This window comes from Pleurodeles waltl, chromosome 1_2, assembly GCF_031143425.1.
Source record: "Pleurodeles waltl isolate 20211129_DDA chromosome 1_2, aPleWal1.hap1.20221129, whole genome shotgun sequence".
Taxonomy (NCBI): domain Eukaryota; kingdom Metazoa; phylum Chordata; class Amphibia; order Caudata; family Salamandridae; genus Pleurodeles; species Pleurodeles waltl.
This window is the reverse complement of record NC_090437.1, coordinates 986915014-986936417: the sequence shown is the minus strand read 5'-3', so window position 1 is coordinate 986936417 and position 21404 is coordinate 986915014. Positions and strand designations below refer to the sequence as shown.

The following is a 21404-nucleotide window of genomic DNA, read 5'->3' as shown; positions in this document are numbered from 1 at the left end:
GGTACCATATCCCTTAACGAACCTCCGATAGTATCCTGTGAGACCTAAAAAGGCTCTCACTTCAGTCTGGGTCTTGGGAGGCTCCCAAGCCAGAATCGTGTCAATCTTAGGCTGTAGGGGTGCCACCTGGCCACTCCCCACCTGGTGTCCTAAGTACACAACAGAACCCTGCCCTATTTGGCACTTGCTCGCCTTAATAGTGAGGCCTGCCTTCTGCAGGGCCTCTAACACTCTCCAGAGGTGTTGCAGGTGTTCCTCCCATGTGGAACTAAACACAGCAATGTCATCCAGGTAGGCGGCACTGAACTCATCCAGTCCTGCCAACACCTGGTTGACCAACCTCTGAAAGGTGGCAGGGGCATTCTTCATCCCAAAGGGCATCACATTGAAGTGGAAGTGCCCATCGGGGGTAGAGAATGCTGACCTCTCCTTTGCCCCTTCAGTTAAGGCAATCTGCCAGTACCCAGATGTTAAATCAAACGTACTGAGGTACTTGGCAGCTCCTAACCGATCAATGAGCTCATCAGCTCGGGGGATGGGGTGTGCGTCAGTCTTGCTGACCGCATTGAGACCCCGGTAGTCCACACAGAACCTAAGTTCTGGAGTGGCACCAGGAGCAGTAGCCTTTGGGACCAAGACCACTGGGCTGGCCCAAGGACTGCTGGAGTGCTCAATAACCCTTAGGGCTAACATTTTGGAGACTTCCTCCTTAATGCAAGCCCTCACCCTGTCAGTCACCCTGTAAACCTTATGTTTAACAGGTGTACTGTCCCCAGTGTCCACATCATGTGTGCACAGGTGTGTGACTCCTGGGATCAGGGAAAACAGTGAGGCGAACTGTCCCAGCACGTGGCGACAGTCCCTCTGCTGTTCCTCAGTCAGGGAGGGGGAGAGGATCACTCCCTCCACAGACCCATCTTTCTCTCCTGCAGACAGGAGGTCAGGAAGAGGCTCACTCTCTTCCTCCACCCCGTCATCTGTCGCTAGGAGCATGGATAGCTCAGTTCGCTCAAAGTGTGGTTTGAGGCGGTTGACATGTAGGACCCTCAAGGGGTTCCTGGGGGATTGCAAGTCTACCAGATAGGTGACCTCGCTCTTTCTTTCCACCACCTCAAAAGGCCCAGTCCACTTATCTTGGAGAGCCCTAGGCTCTACTGGTGCCATGACCCACACTTTTTGTCCAGGCTGAAACTCAACCAGAGTGGCATTCTGGTCGTACCACCGTTTCATGTCCTCCTGGCTTGCTTCCAGGTTCTCCTGAGCGAGACGCCTGAAGCGGGCAGTCTGGTTTCTTAGTGCCAGCATGTAGCTAAATACATCCTGGGGTGGTTTACTAGGAGCTTTCTCCAAAGCCTCCTTCACCAGACTGAGCGGTCCCCTCACAGGGTGGCCATAGATGAGCTCAAAGGGGCTAAAGCCAAGTCCCTTTTGAGGCACCTCCCTGTAAGCGAACAGAAGGCATGGCAAGAGGACGTCCCACTTACGCCTCAAGGGCTCTGACAGGCCCTGAATCATGCCTTTCAAGGTGCGGTTGAATCTCTCAACCAGACCATTACTTTGGGGGTGGTAAGGGGTGGTGAACTTGTAGGTTACCCCACACACCTTCCACAGAGACTTCATATAAGTGGATATGAAGTTTGTACCCCTATCAGATACTACCTCCTTGGGGAACCCCATGCGGTTAAAAACCCCCATCAAGGCACGTCCCACCACGGGGGCGGTGACCGTCCTTAGAGGAATAGCTTCTGGGTACCGTGTGGCATGGTCCACCAAGACCAGGATGAACCTGTTGCCCATGGCTGTCTTGGGATCCAGAGGCCCCACAATGTCAATTCCTACCCTTTCAAAGGGAGTACTGACTACCGGTAAAGGTTGGAGGGGAGCTTTGCATTTCCCCCCACTCTTGCCACTTGCCTGACAAGTCTGACAAGATCTACAATAAGCAGCTGACTGCTTGTTCATCAAGGGCCAGTAAAAGTGGGAGACAAGCCTCTTATAGGTCTTGTCCTGCCCTAGATGTCCTGCCAAAGGCACATCATGAGCCAACCCCAGTAGGAAGGTCCTGAAGCCCTGGGGTACCACCAGCATACGAGCTGACCCCGGCTCAGGAACCTTAGGCTCACTATACAGGAGGCCATCCTCCCAATAAATCAGGTGAGTACCTGGCGCCCCGCCCGCCGCCTGGGCTGCAGCCTGCTGCCGCAGTCCCTCAAGAGTAGGGCATTCCTTCTGCGCTGTGCAGAATACTTCCCTGGTGGGTCCCCCTTCCTGCTGCCACTGCGACAGCTCAGGGACCTCCCCCAGTTCAGCCACCTGTTCCCCTGTAGGTTCCGGGGCATCACCCTCAGGCTCTGCCTCCTCCCGGACCGTGGGAACTTCTGGGGCGGGTTTCCCGCGCCTCCTGCCTTTCCTCTTCTTGGCGGTCCCCTGGGCCACTGTTTCAGGCTCCAGGGGCTCTTGACTACCCTGATTGGCTGCCATAGACCGGGTGGATACGCATACCCACCCAGGCAGACCCAACATCTCCAAGTGAGACCTGTGTTCCACCTCCTTCCAAGGGGAATCCTCCAGGTCGTTGCCTAGCAAACAATCAACAGGCATGGTTGGACTCACAGCTACTTTCCAGGAACCTGAGACCCCCCCCCATTCAAAGGGAACCTGCGCCACTCTGCAGAGGCGCTCAGAGTTGTCTACTGCAACTACTTGGTGAAGTACCCGGGGATCAATCTGCTCTTCAGACACCAGGTGACTCCTCACTGTAGTCACACTGGCTCCTGTGTCTCTCAGAGCCTCTACCCTCTGTCCATTGATGGTCACCCATTGCCTGTACTTCTTAGTGTTATCAGGCACTAGGTTTCTCTGGACCATCTCACTGTCCCCTAGTGAGACAAGGGTCATTTCTGCTGGTTCCCACCCACCTGAAACCAACTCCTCCCCAAGCGCTACACTGGCCAAACCCTGGGACGGTGCACCAGTGGGTGCCGGTGTACTTTTGGGGCATTTGGGGTCCCCCCTCACATGACCCACCTGGTCACATGAATAGCACTTACGTAGGGGACCACCTGCCATTGGCTTCCCTTTGGAGAACCATGGCCTCTTTTCACTGGGGGGTTGGGAATCCTTACCCTGGGAATCAGTTTGGGGCCCTTTAGAGAACTCATCCTGTTTGCCCTTACCCCCCCCTTTCTTCTGAGAGGGACCCTGCCCACCCTTGGCGTGGTCTCCCCCATACCTCTTTTGGACCCTGGTGCTCTCCCAGCGGTCCGCTTCCTGTGCAAGCTTCCTGGGGTCAGTCAGCTTGCTGTCAATGAGGTGCTGGCGCAGCTCTGGAAAACATAAACTGTACAAGTGCTCCCAAGCAATTAAATTGTAAAGCCCCTCATACGTGTTTACCTTACTGCCCTTCACCCAACCATCCAGTGACCTGCAACAAGAATCAACACATTCCAACCATGTTTGGGATTCCTTTCTCTTGTAGGATCTAAACTTCTCTTTGTACTGCTCAGGGGTGAGACCATACCTGGTAAGTAAGGCCTCCTTCATGGCAGGGTAGGTGAGACTCTGAGCATCCCCTAAGGCCGTCAGTGTGTCCCTCCCCTCTGCCTCAAAATGCTTCCACAGGGCTGCCCCCCAATGAGCTTCAGGGACCAGGTTCATGTGGAGAGCTGACTCATATCCCTTGAACCACAAGTAGATATCATCCTCCCTCTTATAATCCCTCACAAGGTCTTTTGGGATGTGTACCCTTCTCTCAGGCTGCACTGTAGAATTGCTGCCACCATCCCTACTGGACTGGTTTCTATGATCTATCTCTTTCAAGCTAAGCTCATGAGCCATTGTTATCTTCTTCTCCTCAAGGGCTAGCCTTCTCTGCTCCAATTGGTACTCCCTTTCTGCCTGTCTGTCCTGCAACTCTTCAGGTGTCAGACCCTTGGAGGATACACTGCTACCTGCCCTAGAGATTCTCCCTTGAGACATAGCAGGCCCACCCACTACATCAGTGTGAGTGACTTGCAACTCCTCTTCCCCCTCTGGCTCCTCATCTGTGTGCCCCTCAGCTGCTTTGGCTGCCACCCAGGCCCTCAGTGCCTTTTGCAGCTCAACCTTCTTGGATGAGCTCTCAATGGGACAGCCAACATTCCTACAAAACTGCTTCAACTGAGCCACCTTGTAGCTCTCCAATTTCTCCAAATCAAAAGCAGTTTCAGCTAGGGCATCTCCAGACTGAGACATGATGAGAGGTTAAAAAAAAATATGCACAGTTCCAAAAACAGAAAAGCAAGTTCTCAAATGAAGTTTCAGCAAAGTCAATCCCGGGATCAGCGAAAAAAAAAGAAACTGAATGCAGAGAAAAACAGTCCAAGTAAAAAAAAACAAAAATCACAAGACTAGTAGTATGTGGTCACGTAGTGGTCTGAGATCAAAACAGTAGTGTACACTTAATTACTGTATGTCAAGTACAAATACAAGTCCAAATCCCGACCGCTGGTCACCAATGTTAGAAATGGGGTCTTTGGTTGACAGTCAGGTTACCCCCTGTTCAAGCAAGGACCCTCACTCTAGTTAGGATAAAAGAGAATCACCCTCAGCTAACCCCTGCTTACCCCCTTGGTAGCTTGGCAGAGCAGTAGGCTTAACCTCAGAGTGCTGGGCGTAAAGTATTTGTACCAACACACACAGTAACTTAATGAAAACACTACAAAATGACACAACACCAGTTTAGAAAAAATAGGAAATATTTATCTAGACAAAACAAGACCAAAACGACAAAAATCCAACATACACAAGTCAAGTTATGATTTTTAAAAGGTTTAAAATAAAAAGAGTCTTTAGGTAGTTGTAACAACACACTAGCGCTGCTAGCGTGAAAATGTACCTGATTTGCGGCAAAAATAACCCCGCACGGGCGGTGTGCGTCGAAAATAACCCTGCACGGGTATATGCGTTGAAAACAGCTCGGCACGGCGAGGCGCGTCGAAAATGCCAGCCACGCGACGGTCCGAAAGTCCCGCGGCGCTGGTTGCGATCTCTCAGCCTTCGTCAGCGATGCTGCGCGTCGTTTCTCCTGCTCCGGGCGTCGATTCTCCGGTCGCGTTTCCTGCAGCGTCGTTTCTCAGCTGCGGAGCCGGCGTCGCGTCGTTTTCTCAGCTGCGATCGGATTCGCGTCGATCTTTTCTCCGCACGGTGCGCGGTGCGTGTATTTTTGTCCTTAGGCTGCCAGCCTCTCCTTTCAGGGTCCCAGGAACTGGAAGGGCACCACAGAGCAGAGTAGGGGTCTCTCCAGAGACTCCAGGTGCTGGCAGGAAGAAGTCTTTGCTATCCCTGAGACTTCAACAACAGGAGGCAAGCTCTACATCAAGCCCTGGGAGATTTCTTCTTCAAGATGGAAGGCACACAAAGTCCAGTCTTTGCCCTCTTACTCAGGCAGAAGCAGCACTGCAGGAAAGCTCCACAAAGCACAGTCACAGGCAGGGCAGCACTTGTTCCTCAGCGATCAGCTCTTCTCCAGGCAGAGGTTCCTCTTGATTCCAGAAGTGTTTCTAAAGTTTGTAAGTTTGGGTGCCCTTCTTATACCCATTTTAGTCTTTGAAGTCACCTTTCTTCAAAGGGGACTCACACCTTCTTGTGAAATCCTGCCTTGCCCAGGCAAGGCCTCAGACACACACCAGGGGGTTGGAGACAGCATTGTCAGAGGCAGGCACAGTCCTTTCAGATGAGAGTGACCACTCCACCCCTCCCTCCTAGCAGAGATGGCTAATCAGGAAATGCAGATTACACCCCAGCTCCCTTTGTGTCACTGTCTGGTGTGAGGTGAAAAACAACCCAACTGTCAAACTGACCCAGACAGGGAATCCACAAACAAGGCAGAGTCACAGAATGGTTTAAGCAAGAAAATGCTCACTTTCTAAAAGTGGCATTTTCAAACGCACAATCTCAAAATCAACTTTACTAAAAGATGCATTTTTAAATTGTGAGTTCAGGGATCCCAAACTCCACCTGTCCATCTCTTCTCTAGGGGAATCTACACTTTAATCATATTTAAAGGTAGCCCCCATATTATCCTATGAGAGAGACAGACCTTGCAACAGTGAAAACGAAATTGGCAGTATTTCACTGTCAGGACATATAAACCACATTACTATATGTCCTACCTTATCCATACACTGCACCCTGCCCTTGGGGCTACCTAGGGCATACCTTAGGGGTGCCTTACATGTAAGGAAAGGGAAGGTTTAGGCCTGGCAAGTGGGTACACTTGCCAAGTCGAATTTACAGTGTAAGAATACACATACAGACACTGCAGTGGCAGGTCTGAGACATGATTACAGAGCTACTTATGTGGGTGGCACAACCAGTGCTGCAGGCCCACTAGTAGCATTTGATTTACAGGCCCTGGCACCTCTAGTGCACATTACTAGGGACTTACTAGTAATTCAAATATGCCAATCATGGATGAACCACTTACATATAATTTAAACAGGAGCACTTGCACTTTAGCACTGGTTAGCAGTGGTAAAGTGCCCAGAGTAACAAAAACAGCAAAATCAGAGTCCAGCACACATCAACAACCTGGGGAACAGAGGCAAAAAGTTAAGGGAGACCACGCCAAGGATGAAAAGTCTAACAGTATGTATGTATGCCCACTTTATACTTTGAATGCAGTCCACACCCTGTGCATGCTACCTTCACCAAAAATGCTGCGCTAGGTATTGAAGTGGCCCTGTTTATTTCCTTTTTTCCTCTTTATAGTCCTGCAGTATACTACCAGCTTTCATACAGTAGGTCCTGACCTGTGCATGCTCACTTTGCTCTGTGCCATGCTTCACAGCTGACTCTGACTTGTAGATGATCTGTACAGCTGTTCTCCCATTTTCACAGTGCCCTCTCCCATTGGTACTACTCTCCAGCTCCTTGCCTGATGGCAATGCATTGTGGAACAGTGCTCAGTCTGCTTGGTGCCCTCCACTGGTGTGCAATTGCTCGTTATGTTAACTGGATTAGCAGCACAAAGGCTTATCACCCAATAGGGTATGTAGGTGTTGGAGCAGGTGTGAGAGTCGTTCGGGGGTTAGGTGAAGAGCCAGGTCTTCAGCCTGTTGCAGAATTCAAGAAGCGAGGAGGCGGTCCTAGTGTGTAGAGGCTGGGCCATTCAATGTTTTGGATGTGATGTAGAAGGCTAGGCCCCCAGGTCTGCTTTTGCGGAAATGGGGGAATGTGCAAGAAAGAGGGAGGATACGGGGCCTGTGCGAGAGAGAGAGAGAGATAGAGGGAATTAGTATTTGTGTTGGTACTGTTATGGGCAGCGCTTGCAGGGGCAACGGGTGGTGCAGTTAAAATATACTTACATTGGTATGGGAACCTTACAAGGGGGACAAGGCAATGCGGTTTGAATGAAAGCTGGCTCTGAAGGTTGTTCCCATGGACCTGCAGGCTGAGGCTGAAGCAAACAAAAAAAAGACAAATAACAATTTAACTTTGCTAATGGCTGTAATGGTCTCTTCAGCAGGTCAAAATGAACTCAAGGGAGTGCAGAATTATTAGGCAAATGAGTATTTTGACCACATCATCCTCTTTATGCATGTTGTCTTACTCCAAGCTGTATAGGCTCGAAAGCCTACTACCAATTAAGCATATTAGGTGATGTGCATCTCTGTAATGAGAAGGGGTGTGGTCTAATGACATCAACACCCTATATCAGGTGTGCATAATTATTAGGCAACTTCCTTTCCTTTGGCAAAATGGGTCAAAAGAAGGACTTGACAGGCTCCGAAAAGTAAAAAATAGTGAGATATCTTGCAGAGGGATGCAGCACTCTTAAAATTGCAAAGCTTCTGAAGCGTGATCATCAAACAATCAAGCGTTTCATTCAAAATAGTCAACAGGGTCGCAAGAAGCGTGTGGAAAAACCAAGGCGCAAAATAACTGCCCATGAACTGAGAAAAGTGAAGCGTGCAGCTGCCACGATGCCACTTGCCACCAGTTTGGCCATATTTCAGAGCTGCAACATCACTGGAGTGCCCAAAAGCACAAGGTGTGCAATACTCAGAGACATGGCCAAGGTAAGAAAGGCTGAAAGACGACCACCACTGAACAAGACACACAAGCTGAAACGTCAAGACTGGGTCAAGAAATATCTCAAGACTGATTTTTCTAAGGTTTTATGGACTGATGAAATGAGAGTGAGTCTTGATGGGCCAGATGGATGGGCCCGTGGCTGGATTGGTAAAGGGCAGAGAGCTCCAGTCCGACTCAGACGCCAGCAAGGTGGAGGTGGAGTACTGGTTTGGGCTGGTATCATCAAAGATGAGCTTGTGGGGCCTTTTCGGGTTGAGGATGGAGTCAAGCTCAACTCCCAGTCCTACTGCCAGTTCCTGGAAGACACCTTCTTCAAGCAGTGGTACAGGAAGAAGTCTGCATCCTTCAAGAAAAACATGATTTTCATGCAGGGCAATGCTCCATCACACGCGTCCAAGTACTCCACAGCGTGGCTGGCAAGAAAGGGTATAAAAGAAGGAAATCTAATGACATGGCCTCCTTGTTCACCTGATCTGAACCCCATTAAGAACCTGTGGTCCATCATCAAATGTGAGATTTACAAGGAGGGAAAACAGTACACCTCTCTGAACAGTGTCTGGGAGGCTGTGGTTGCTGCTGCACGCATTGTTGATGGTGAACAGATCAAAACACTGACAGAATCCATGGATGGCAGGCTTTTGAGTGTCCTTGCAAAGAAAGGTGGCTATATTGGTCACTGATTTGTTTTTGTTTTGTTTCTGAATGTCAGAAATGTATATTTGTGAATGTTGAGATGTTATATTGGTTTCACTGGTAATAATAAATAATTTAAATGGGTATATATATTTTTTTTGTTAAGTTGCCTAATAATTATGCACAGTAATAGTCACCTGCACACACAGATATCCCCCTAACATAGCTAAAACTAAAAACAAACTAAAAACTACTTCCAAAAATATTCAGCTTAGATATTAATGAGTTTTTTGGGTTCATTGAGAACATGGTTGTTGTTCAATAATAAAATTAATCCTCAAAAATACAACTTGCCTAATAATTCTGCACTCCCTGTAACTAAATATTCAAATGTGTGAGGCAATACAGCAGTACTTTAATTAGCTTAATAGAGTCTTCCTTCAAACTGTTTCATGACTTTTAATGGTCAAATATATTTTTTCCATAATAAACTTGGGATGAAGCAGCATATAGGACTAGAAGTTTAAATACAGCATACTTCCTTTCAGATTCTCTTACAAAAATGCTGAAGCTTACTTGTATAGTACAGAGGAGGAAGGTGAACTGTTCTTTGATGAGTAGTGTGTGGCTGCCCTGGGTTTTTTTGATTTGTGAATAATTTAGGTTTCTATAAACTGAACTAGAGAGGGAATAAAAAATGATAGCTAATCTCTTGGCATGTGAAAATCAGGATTGATTTGGGTAGATAACAGCTGTCTCTCTACCTTAGATCTTGAAGATAAACATGGAAGATTTATTGTGAGTGGAAATCATCAGGTGTAGTATGTCAACTATAAAAAAGTGCCTTCTGTACTTCTCAGTAAAGAAAAGAAACACATACTGGATTCCAAGTCCTAAATATTGACATCTGTTGCTTACGTTTCCGACATCTAATTGGGGGCTGAGACGTTTTTGCTAGTCTTAGAGGGCAGAAAGCAGGATGAGACATCTCAGGCGATTCCTTACCAGACTAGTTTGCTTGACAAGTGCTTCATCATGGCAAGGGGCTGGGCACAGGTGCCCGCATGCCTGTAAGACCTTCTGGCAGGACTGGCGACATGGAGGGCAAGCCCCAAAGTGGCATCTGTGTCTTTCACGAATGTTGTGATGGCAGGTAGGGGGGTTACTGTAAGGAAATCAACATTGTTTACATACACAAGAAACGTTTTGGAACACCACTGTTTTCACAGAAGAGTAGCAAAACACTAACATATTTCACATTTAAATTTCCTGGCATAAAAATATAACGGTTCAAAGCTCCCATTAGCCAAAGCTGAAAAAATTACAATTCCCATGAGCTTCCGAATAACAGAAAACTCGTACTGCATCAATTCTGACTACAACATGAAATTCGAGGCATTTTTAGGAGTAAAAAGCTGTACTAAAACATTTTAACCAGCAACTAAAAAATAGATGTGAAGAGTTTGTTATGAAGAGTTATACGCTGTATTATGAGCATGTTGTCTTTATTGCACCCACCACTGGAACACAGCCTCCTCTGAACCAGCCAGACCATAACTGACAGTGTTTGCCAGGTCATCCTCAGTGTTACTATGATGCTCCCACCACTCTATTAAGTGCATCACTATTAAAAGGCAAGATACAATACACCTTCCTCCTTTAGCATATTATACCAACCAATAACTAGAGTAACACAAAAAGCAGTAAAGAACTAAAAAGAAATGGCTATATAATATCCTTATGAGATGAACAAGAAATAGCAAACAGAAACATACAGAAAATAACCAGGAAGTGCCCAATATAATAACGGATGCAACACTGCAATAAATTACATATGACTATCATGATAACAGCTATAATAGAGACTGAGGGCAGTCACCACGTTCATGAGATTTCACTCCAATATATAATCTTGGAGGTATGCAGGTGGTTTCCTAACTCTAGTATTATCTTGAGCATTAAAAGTTATGTTTTCACTCATCTTACTATCAGGCTTCATATCTTGTGTTTCACCAGGCCCTTCAGAATGGCTTATTCTTGGACTGCGATACTTTTGTTATAATCTAGACAAACTCCACACCTCACCCCCACTTAACACAACCACATTTTTCTTGATCTCTATTATGCATTTGGGGCCCAGGAACTTTGTTTCATCTTTGAGAGTCCAGACAGGTTTCTTACGTAGACCATCCAACTTTCTCCCATTATTTTGCTTCACTCCATGCTTAGCATCAAACCTTAAGTTACATTTTTCTGTACACTCTTTGATTTTGCTAGAGGGCTTCCACTTCTCTTGCGACAACTCAACCATGTAGGATTAAGTTTAGATCCAGCCACTCTGCCTTTGAGCTTATGAAAAAAAGAAACATCTGTGACATTGTTGGGTGGATTGCTATGTGCACATAGTTTCTCTTTTAAAATTCCTTTCAATGACATTTTGGTTTTTACTGCCCTTTGAACACGTGCTCTCACTAAACGGTTCATGCTCTCGACCAAGCCACTGGCTTGTGCTATGGTGTGTGATAGACAAATCTTCAAGAAACACCACCATCTCCTGAGAGGTGAACTGTACACCTTTGTCCATCACATTAGTTTTGGGATTTCCGTCACAGGCAAACACACTTCTCAAGAATTCGAAAACACTTTTAGTGACAATGGAGTTTACACGGAATGCCGATACCCATTTGGAAGTGTGGATCAACCAATATTAATACAAATCTTTCACTGGGTGATAGCACATCAAATGATCCAACAATGTTCAGAGCTAGTTTTGTCCATGGTTCTTCAGGGATTTCCACAGGAGAGAAAGGTGCTGACTTGGTCCTTGTCAGTGGGTGTAGGTGCTTGCAGGATTGCCTCAGTAAGTTCAATTTTAGGACTAATACTGTCCCCTAACATTGTGTGATCTGGATAACATACTGCTCTAACTCTGAATTCGCATTTGTCCCCCTTTAGAGCAAGACCTCGTTCACGTAACCTAGATAGGACTTTTTTAAGGACTTCATCATAACTTGTTCTGTCTTTTCCATATACCAATAAGTCATCTTGAAAGTACATGCCTGGCTTGTTCCTGATAAAATCTCCTTCATCAACCTCTGGAAGCACACAACTTCTGAAGCCAGACCAAATGGCATAACAATGAATCTAAATGCCCCCAGAGGTGTAACAAAAGAGGTTAATGCCTTGGAATCTTTGTGCAATAAAACTTGATGATATGCTGAAGACAAAATCCATAATTCTGAACATACTTGCTCTTCCCAACATCGCTAATGCTTCATTTTTATTAGTCAGAGGCTGCCGGTCGACCCAGATGCAGTTGCTGAGGCTATTACTTCCCTTGCCATTAGGGGCCAAAACAATCAGAGCCAACCATTCAGAGGAATCTATTTCCTGGGTCGCTTCTTGTCATTGTAATCTGTCTAGTTCTTCTTGCAAAGATTTAAGCATAAGGTTTGCTACCTTTCTCTCTTGATGTGCCACTGGTTGCGCCTTTGCTTTTTCAATAATCTTGTGTTTAAACCCCTTTAGTAAGCCTAACACATATTTAAATACTTCTGGAAATGTATCCACAATGTCTGTGTCATCCCTATGTAGCGCTACTAGCATCACTTGGTCTGGTGAATTAGGATTCAAGATGATCCCCATATTTTTTTGGAGCTGCCATGCAAGAAGACTGTCACCCCGCCAGGCCACATACACTTTACCAACAGTCTCTCTTCCCTTGAGCATTATACTCATGACAGCGTAGTCAAAGTCAATTCTTTGTCCCCGTAGACTATAGGATTGATGTTTGGTGGCTGTAGTGTGATATTTTCCTTCCCAAATATGATGTCCCAGTTTTTATCACCCACTAAGGAGATCCTGAGTCTGCCAATATCAGAATTGTTTTCCTGCCTATTAAAATGCCACATTTTGGCATTATAATAGTATAACTGTCAACATTCTGCTTTTGTTGGACTATTCCCTTGTCCATATTTGTAACACGTAAAATGACCTGTTGAGGGATCTCAACGTCTGCCCCCATGTAGTTTGCCTTAGCATTTCTGCACACCTGTGCGTAATGTCCATTAGTCCCACAATTTCTACAATTTACATTCCTTGCATAACAATTAGGATAGTTAGAAGAGTGATTTGGGCTTCCACATCTAAAACACTTCCGCTTCGATTCCTTCAAACCACTCACATTCATTTTTATCATTCTTATCTGTAGTTCTCTCATGTTTTTCAGATATCTTTTGAACCACTTTTGGATAGGCAATATGATCTGTGTACTCTGAATCACTCAATTTCACTTCTCCACTGGAAGGAATTGAAGTACTTCACATTTCTTTTATCCAAGTAGACGTGTGTTCCATACTCTCAACAGTATCAATAGCTTCCTTTAAAGACTGATTTTTTGCTAGGAACTTCTCTTGCACCATTTGATCATTATTAGGGCAATGTACAAGTTGGTCACGTATGAGGGAATCAATTAGGTCTGCAAAGCCACAGGTTTGTGCAAGAGACTTTAATGGGGCCACATAGTTTCCAACCTTTTCACCTTTAGCTTGAACTGGCATAAAAAAATGTCTCTCTCCGTCACTACATTTATGTGGGTCCCAAATTGTGTTTGAGGCATTAATACTGACATTTCATAAATGTTTCCTGGTTCTCCTGCATCACTTCCAATTGGCACTGGGTCAAGACTGTCATAAATGTTCCAACACTCTATACCTAGGTTGTAGAGTAAAACAGCTTGCTTCCTGGCAGCTGAAACGTTTTCTCCACCGATTACTATACAGTAAGAATCAAAAAGTGTTTCCATTTCTTCCAGGGATGAAAAGGTTCTCCCCACTCTGATAAAAATTGTGGGGGTTGACTCGTACTGCTTGCTGCATCCCTGTAAAGTAAGATAACTTAGCAAACTAATAAAATAATCTAAAATAACAATCTAACAGGTTGAAATAAGAAGCTAAAATAATTAAGTATTGTTTCACTGCTTCTCTTTGTAACTTATCTAGAGTATTTTAACTCCAAATCAAAGACAACGAATTAAAGTGTCTGGTGTTCCTATTTGAAGTATAACTCATGAGGAGTAATATAATTACTTCATATTACTCAGACAGGTGTATAAAAGCTACATTTTGCTGCTAAAGTTCAAACATTTTGCTCTACCATCTAAATAAATAAGTTACTTACCTTTTGTACAATCTTTCCAGTGGATACTCTAGCTACCAGCAGATTCCACACCTTTTGAATAATCCCCAGGCATCACACGGGATCCAGAAGCCTATAGAGCAGTTCTCATGTGTGCCACTTGATGGAGTCATGTGGCTCCGTGCCAAAGTCACTGCACTCTGGATGTGACAAATGGAACTGCATACAAGTGCTACCCATGCACACTGATGTCAGTTGCTTTCTAAGTTTCCCGCACCCTCAGATCAGATCCCAATTTTCAAAGTGGTATGACAAGAGTGCAGATTACTAAATTGGGACCTTTATAGTTGAAAGAGAGCCTAGTTCACTCAGCGGGTCGTTTGCAGTTAGAATATCCAAAATAAAGATCATTACCAAAGGTAATTAATTTGTTCTTCTGATGAATACTTCTAATTGCACACGTTGTGAATAGATACCATAGTAGTGTCTCCCAAGGTGGTGGGTCTATGAACTAGCACATACTAAAATGTTCTGCAGACCTGAGCGGGCACAATGCCCCTCTCAACGGACCTGATTGCCAGTGCAGTAGTGCTTTGTGAACATGTTTAATGACACCCTTGTAGCTGCTTGACAAATGTCCAGGACAGGTTCTACACTTGGTAATGCAGTGGTAGCTGCTTTGTCTCTAGTGGGATAAGCATGCAAGCCTTCTGGGGACTGCTTCTTAGCCAATGCATAGGCTATGTTGATGCAGAGAACAAGCCATTGGGAAATGGTCCACTTTTGCAATGCCTTGCCACTCAATGCTCCAGACAACCCTGCAAAGAACTTATTTCCCAACCTATGTTCCTTTGTATGAGTGATATAGAAACGTATTGCTCTTCTAGGGTCCAATCGGTGGAGTCTCTCTTCCTCCTTAGAGGTGTGAATCAGAGCAAAGAATGCCAGAAGGATGATAGCCTGGCTGACATGAAAAGGAGTGACTACATTGGGTAGTAAAGAAGACTGGGTCCTTTGGATCAACTTGCCAGGAAAGAAGGCGGAATAAAGTGAACACAGACAGCCTGAAGTTTTCTCACATGTCTACTCAATATTATGGCAATCAGAAAGACTATCATCAAGGTCGAAGGTCTCAAAGGACTTCTGTGCAGCAGCTCAAAAGGGATGTACACTTAGAAAATGAGGACTAAATTTAAGTGGAGCCGAAAGAGACCATAAGTAACCCTTGGCCAAAGCAAGTCCTTGACATGCTAAGGACCAGAAAACTTTGCCTGTGAAGGGTCAAGTTTGTTGGGTGTCATACCAATCCACAAATGTCTCCCAACAGCTGGAGTTCACCGATTTCTAGGGTGGGCACCTCCACACTGGGAACAAGACTTTGGATTGGATGGATGTGCCACCATAACTATAAAAGCAATTAATTTAAGAGACTTTACATCAATGTATAAAAGAAACATTGTTTTTTTCGTCTCTATACTTGATTTACAGTTTACTATTTTGATTAATATCATTAAGAGAAACATTGTTGTTCTTCGCTGTTTGTTTGATAGTTTTTCTTGGTACTCAGGTATATTTTTAGAGTTTGATTGACCCAGTATGATTGTGAATTTCTTTTGGTTTTTAATATAGGGGGTGGCTTTGATTATGTTCTTTCAGTCTCTTTTTCGAATTCTTCATTCACTGATTAGATTTAATATATATTACTCAGATATTGTTCAATAAATTGTATTTGAACATTTTTTGTTTGCCTATGCATTGTTTTCTGTCTGGTTTTGTCTTGTCTTTTGTGTTTAGCTCTGTATCCAGAGCTCAATGGGGATGCTGGTTATTCTGGAACCCAGAGCTAGAAGTTGGAGTGTTTTTTTCTTTAGAGGGTGGGCACCTGGCCACCAAGATGACATCAACAACCTCAGGGTGCAGATCTAAGAAAGTGAACTTTTGACGTTCAGCCTCCAGGCATGGAGATGGAAAGTGTGCTGGAATGTCCTGCTGCTGCGGTAAAATATCCTCCCAAAGTGGTAACTTGATAGGACAAGAGGCGGGCATGCCCAAGAGTTCTGGGTACCACACAATCACTTCAGCCACAGAGTCATCTGCACTGAGATCCAGGACAGAGTCTGAAACATTGGGATCATAGCTCAAATGCCTTGGACTCTACTTCTAGAGGAAGGCACAAAATCGAACCATATCCAGAATGGCTCTGATGAAAGGGAGCATCTCTGAAGGAGTCAGGTATGATTTATTTTTGTTGACAGGAGACCCCAACAATGTGAGGAGGTTCTCCGTCGTCTGGAGGTGGTTGCCGGCAGCCTGGTGAGCGCCCGCCTTCAGCAGCCAGTCACCGAAGTAGGATAGGACACCTGAGAAGCACTGGAGAAGCCAAGGAGAAGCACTGCAAACTGGAAATGATCCTGGTCAACCATAATCCACAGGTAGCACCTGTGGGTCTTGAGCACCGGATTATCAAAATTAGCGTCCTTCAGGTCCATTGCCATCATCTAGTCTCCATGGTCTGATGCACACAGGATTAGGGCTAGCGTGAGCACATTGAATTTGTCCTTCCACAGGAAGGTGCTGAGATGGCAAAGATCTAAAATAGGATGAACGCCTCCACACTTCTTCAAAACATGGAACTAGCAGGAGAACACCCAGTTCCTATTTCTGAGGCCAGAACCCTCTCAATTGTCACCTTATCCAAAAGGGCCTGCACTTCCTACCATAAGGCAGGTGATTCTCCGTCAACTGCCCTGAAGGTGGGGAGAGGTGCAGCAGGCATACAAGAATGGAAATGCATAAGCCTGAGGGACAATTTAGAGAACACACTGGTCTGTCATGATGGCTTGCGACCTAAGGATGAAATATCAAATCCTGCCTATGACAGGGTGGTTGTGTGCCAGCATGGACACACTAAAGAGATTTTGTGGTTGTAGCCACCTGAGGACGAATGTTGTCCACCCTGTCAGTGTTGTCTTTGAGAGCCACAGCCTCTGTCACCAAAGACTTGAAATGCTGATGTGCTGGAGGAGGAGTTTGACACTGATAGATGGAAAAGCCTCTACTATAGCCTTGGAGAAATTGAAATTGTTGGTGTAATTGCCTTGCCAGAGTATAAAGACCCAAGGTATGTGCTGTGCCTCTGCTTTCCTTAAAATGCTGCAAGGTCACATTCACTTTATCCCCAAAAAGGCAATTGCCCTCAAAAAGCCATTGGACCTCAACCAGGCATGATGCCTGAGTGCCACTCTGGTACCCATGATAAGTCCAAGACAATCAGTCGTATCCAGTCCTGAGTGTACCACAAATTGTGTCACATCACAACAATCCTAAATAATATTCATAAAAGATGCCGAAAGCCATCTGGTACAGCTGGTAAAACTTGAGCCACTGTATCCAAATGATATGGCAATAATGGCAGAGGAGTCAACTTTCATTGGCTAATCTCAGAGCAAGGCACGTGGAGGAGAAATTTATTTTGCCAAAAGCGTTTATTATTTTGGACTCACAGTCGAGAGGAGTGGTAGAGAAGGGATTGGGGTTGACTTTGCTGGTGAATGTCTATACCACAAAACTTTCCAGAGTGGGATATTAGGTTAGGAAGGCAGGATCGCCAGGAGCAGGACAACTGTGATGGGAAACCTTCCTATTAACTAGGGACCCTGAAGAGGGCATATCCAGGGGCCCAGAAGGGTGTCAGTAAATTTCTTATTAAATGAGTAAAGTGGCTCAGTAGGAGTCGGTCTAGATTGCAGAACTTCTGTTAATATGTTAATTTTCACTTCCATGGTTGGCAATTGAGTAACACCTCAGCTGCCCTTCACACCACTACTGTGAAAGAGGTGATTTCCTCTGTAGCAGGACCCAGTGGATGCACAAGGCAGTAATGGCGGAGGTGAGGCCGGGGAAGAGGGGTGTTAAGCCCACTGGCATCCTAAAGCTCTTCAAACAAGTTTCCTTCATCATAATGGGGAACATAATCCTTGCCCAAAGACTTTGAATGCAACAATGTCCTGCTGTGGGAATGACTTCAGAAGCAGGAACAGGACCTTCCTTTTGAATATGACCAATAAATGCAAGCAGTCTTCTTGTGCTTGCCAATGTATAGTTTGGGTTTGTGGTCTCATATGGCCTTGGGGTTCATCTGGGCACAAACATCACAGGCTTTGTAGCTGTCGTCCAACCTCAGTCACCACAAACAGACCTTGTGAAGTTGAACCTTGTAGTTTTAGAGGGTGAGAATTTCAGTGCAGAATGGATAAAATTAATCAAAAAGTCTGGTCAAAGAGTAGAGAGAAGCCACGATCTGCATATGAAGGCACTTAAAGAATAGAATTTATGTCAGCATGCATGAGTGGTACTTATAAGTGGCTCTGTTTACCATTTTGGAATGAAACAACCTCAACGTTGAGCTAAATGATGCCATTTAGCGGCACACCGAAACTGCTCTAAAAGTTACAAGATCCAGTCTACTACCTGGAGAGTATTCACAAGGTGAAAAATCTGCTACTAGAAGTATCCTTCCCAAACAAACATACATCAAAGAACTATCTAATACAGGAGAACATAGACATACCACACTCTCCAGGGTGCAAAACTGCACCAAAGCCAGTTTACTTACGTCACTTAAGTTGGCTGATGAACAAGCACCCACCACAATGAAACAAAAAGCAATAAAAAATAAAATAAAAAAACACAACGAAAAATGCACATGTGCACAACTGAATTTAACACATGTATTTCTTAAGTAATACTTTGTGCAAACAAAGCTTTATTAATCAAACACAAACAAATACAAACAAATACAAGCAAATGCATCAAAAAACTGAAAACACCAGAACTGTATGGAAAGAGTCCCCCACCCCGATCCAAACACGATACAAATGGTGGAAGTGCATTATACAAATGTTGTTAATATAACCTTCACTTCACAAGGAAAATACAAAATACTAGGAAAATTACTCCAAACCAAACAACAGTAACTATACCAGCCTCCTATAAATAGCCATATTAAAAACAAGCATTGGCAATGCCAGCTGGTATCAGCAATGCCACAGCTATTGTTTTTGTCAATGGTAATGTTTTTTGGCCCTCTGCCTAGAGCATCCCTTTGTAGCTGAAACTAAATCACGGGCCAAAACACAGCAGCATCTAAGGATTTATATCTGTGAGAAGGAAAGAGGAAGAGGAGGAGGGTGGAAAGGGAACATTAAAGAAGTGGGAGACGGGAAGGGTAGAAAAGAGCGAAGGGGTGAGAAGTGAGAATGAAGCCGGTGAGAAGTGAGAATGAAGCCAGGGAAGAGTTGTAGTGAAGGGCTGGTGGGACACCAGGGGTTCACCGGATCTTGGAATGCATGCAGGACACAATTTGAGTTTCATTGTGCAAAGCCACATGGGAAGCCATCAGGTTGGACTTTAAAGAGGGGATTCTTATGAGAGTGAGGGATGCCGAGATTCTTTTGTTTCCATTGTGGGTTTAAAGGACGTGGTCTGTCAGGAGCAGATGGTTGCAGGGTCATCATGATGATGCACAAATGATGAGTTAAGGTACTACTGGAATGAAGGCATCTTGTTAGTTCAACCCAGTGCTTCAGGTGGAAAAATATGTAGGTACCCTGGCCTCGAACACCTCCTTGCTTCTGAAACGTGATTGCATTCTCCAAATAAAAGTATTGCATCTCTGTGGACAAGTGCTGGTACTTGGGTTCTGAAAATAAAGAAGTGCAGGTTCTAAAACAAGACAGCTGGCCAGCAAAGTTATTAGAATTCACCACCTACCTTGTTTGGTCCTAAAGCACCTCACAAAGAAACAGCAAGTGAAGTAATGCAGCTCACACGCAGGGAAATAAAGTGCCACAAAACATTGTACTTCCCTTGGCTTCTTTCTTTTTGTTGTGCCCCATTTCTCTTCATATTACTGTCTCCATTCACCGACGTGAATATGTAAAGCAACAACACTTCGCTTGGAGAGAAGAGAAACGCCAAGCATGAGTAGTGTCAGAGGTAGAGTGGGTGAGTGTTGGGCTTCCCTGAGGTAAAGCTTTGCTGATGTGGGACCAGGGACTGCGCTTATGTGTTATATGCGGTATGCAAGCTTTCACTCGGGGCAAATTAAGTCAGCACTCTTGAGGAGGGCTTGAAAATCGGGGCAGGATAAAAAAAAACAGGAACATCAGTAAAATTGCAAAAGTGGGAGCGTTTCACATTTATAAAACATATACGCTGCAATAGCGTAGTAAGGCTGCCACTGGCCCTTGTGGAAGCAAGGGAAATGGTCTCTTTCACTGTTTTCAACACACCAGTGCTCCTAACGTGGGGCGGGACCGGTCAACCAGTTAAAAAAGAAAAACGCAGTCCGAAAATTGATGAAAAATGGCCTCCGAGTGAGGTTAAAAAGTAGTTGGGCACGACGATGGTGGCAGCAAATGAGGAGGTTGTGGGCGGACTGAAGCCCGCGATGAAGATTACATCAGACTCGGTTCGAAAAATAAGCAGCAATTTGTCAGAAGACAGTCTATCATTTGACTTCTGTCTTTGAAGAACAGCAAAATTTAACAAGAGTAAAACAGAATTTAAAGATATTTTTATGAATTGCTTACCAAAAATCAGTTTGTAATCTACAGGGTCTAGATTTTACTAAGTAGCCCCAAACAAAAATTCACCACCAGTTCTGTTCTTGTAACCTTAATGGCACTAAGCACAAATTAACTCAAATGTATTTCTTATCAGCCATTTTCTTTAAATTGTACGGATGGTGCTTGGTTATGTATGAAAGGCAGCATAAAGGCAGTAAATGCAAATGACCGCGAGAAGATATCAATGCAAAATAACGTGTACGTACTGTACTGCGGCAAAATAGAAAAACAAAGATTAAATATACTTCCTATTAAAAGGACGAACATTAGGCATGCTTAAAAGCGATAAAACAAGTGCTTAGAATCCCAAGATGGATACATAGGGTCAATAACCTTCAAACTTCACGCAATATAAACTCCTGGAACAGAAATGATTTCCTTTAGATTAGGGTGCGACTTCAAACTAGCAGCCAGTTTTTTGGGGGTGGGGTGGAGTGCACTGGTAGGTCTGGCCGTGTAATACAATGGGCCTGAGCATACACTATAGGTGTTTTGTGCTGTTGTGTTTTCATTAGGGTGCAAGAGGGTATCCTGCTCGCTCAGCACGTCACTGGCCGTCCTTCGAAATGGGCCTCTGGGTGAATGCTGCAGGCTATAAATCACTGTGCGAGTCCCGGACCAACTGAGAAGGATATCAATGTGTCGGGGTGGGCGATATAGGAAGGGGGGCCTGAGCAGCCACTGCTATCCCTCTAGAAGCAGCCCCCGTTATGTTAGTATGTCTTCTGCATCTGACATAATAGGCAACTAGTGATACAATTAAAAATACAAAAAACTCAGGACAGAAAAGCAACCAGGTGAAAAACAAATGCTAGAATCTGTCAATAAGACGCCACAACTCAGACTACAAGGGCACGAGTCAATTAGCCCATCATGAGCCAGTATGAATGGAGGAGGGAGCAGGCACAACCACTCCCATGAATGAGGAGG

General features: G+C 45.0%; 1 protein-coding gene across 1 annotated transcript in view; it reads right to left on the bottom strand.

The window, feature by feature from the left end:
- NFXL1 (nuclear transcription factor, X-box binding like 1) overlaps positions 1-21404 on the bottom strand; it is a 588746-nt gene that overhangs the window by 231199 nt on the left and 336143 nt on the right. The window contains exons 14-15 of the mRNA XM_069201637.1: positions 9715-9874; positions 7347-7438 (exon numbers count right to left, since the gene is read on the bottom strand). Of these exons, the coding sequence (XP_069057738.1) occupies positions 7347-7438; positions 9715-9874 (252 nt within the window). The remainder of the gene's footprint in view (positions 1-7346; positions 7439-9714; positions 9875-21404) is intronic.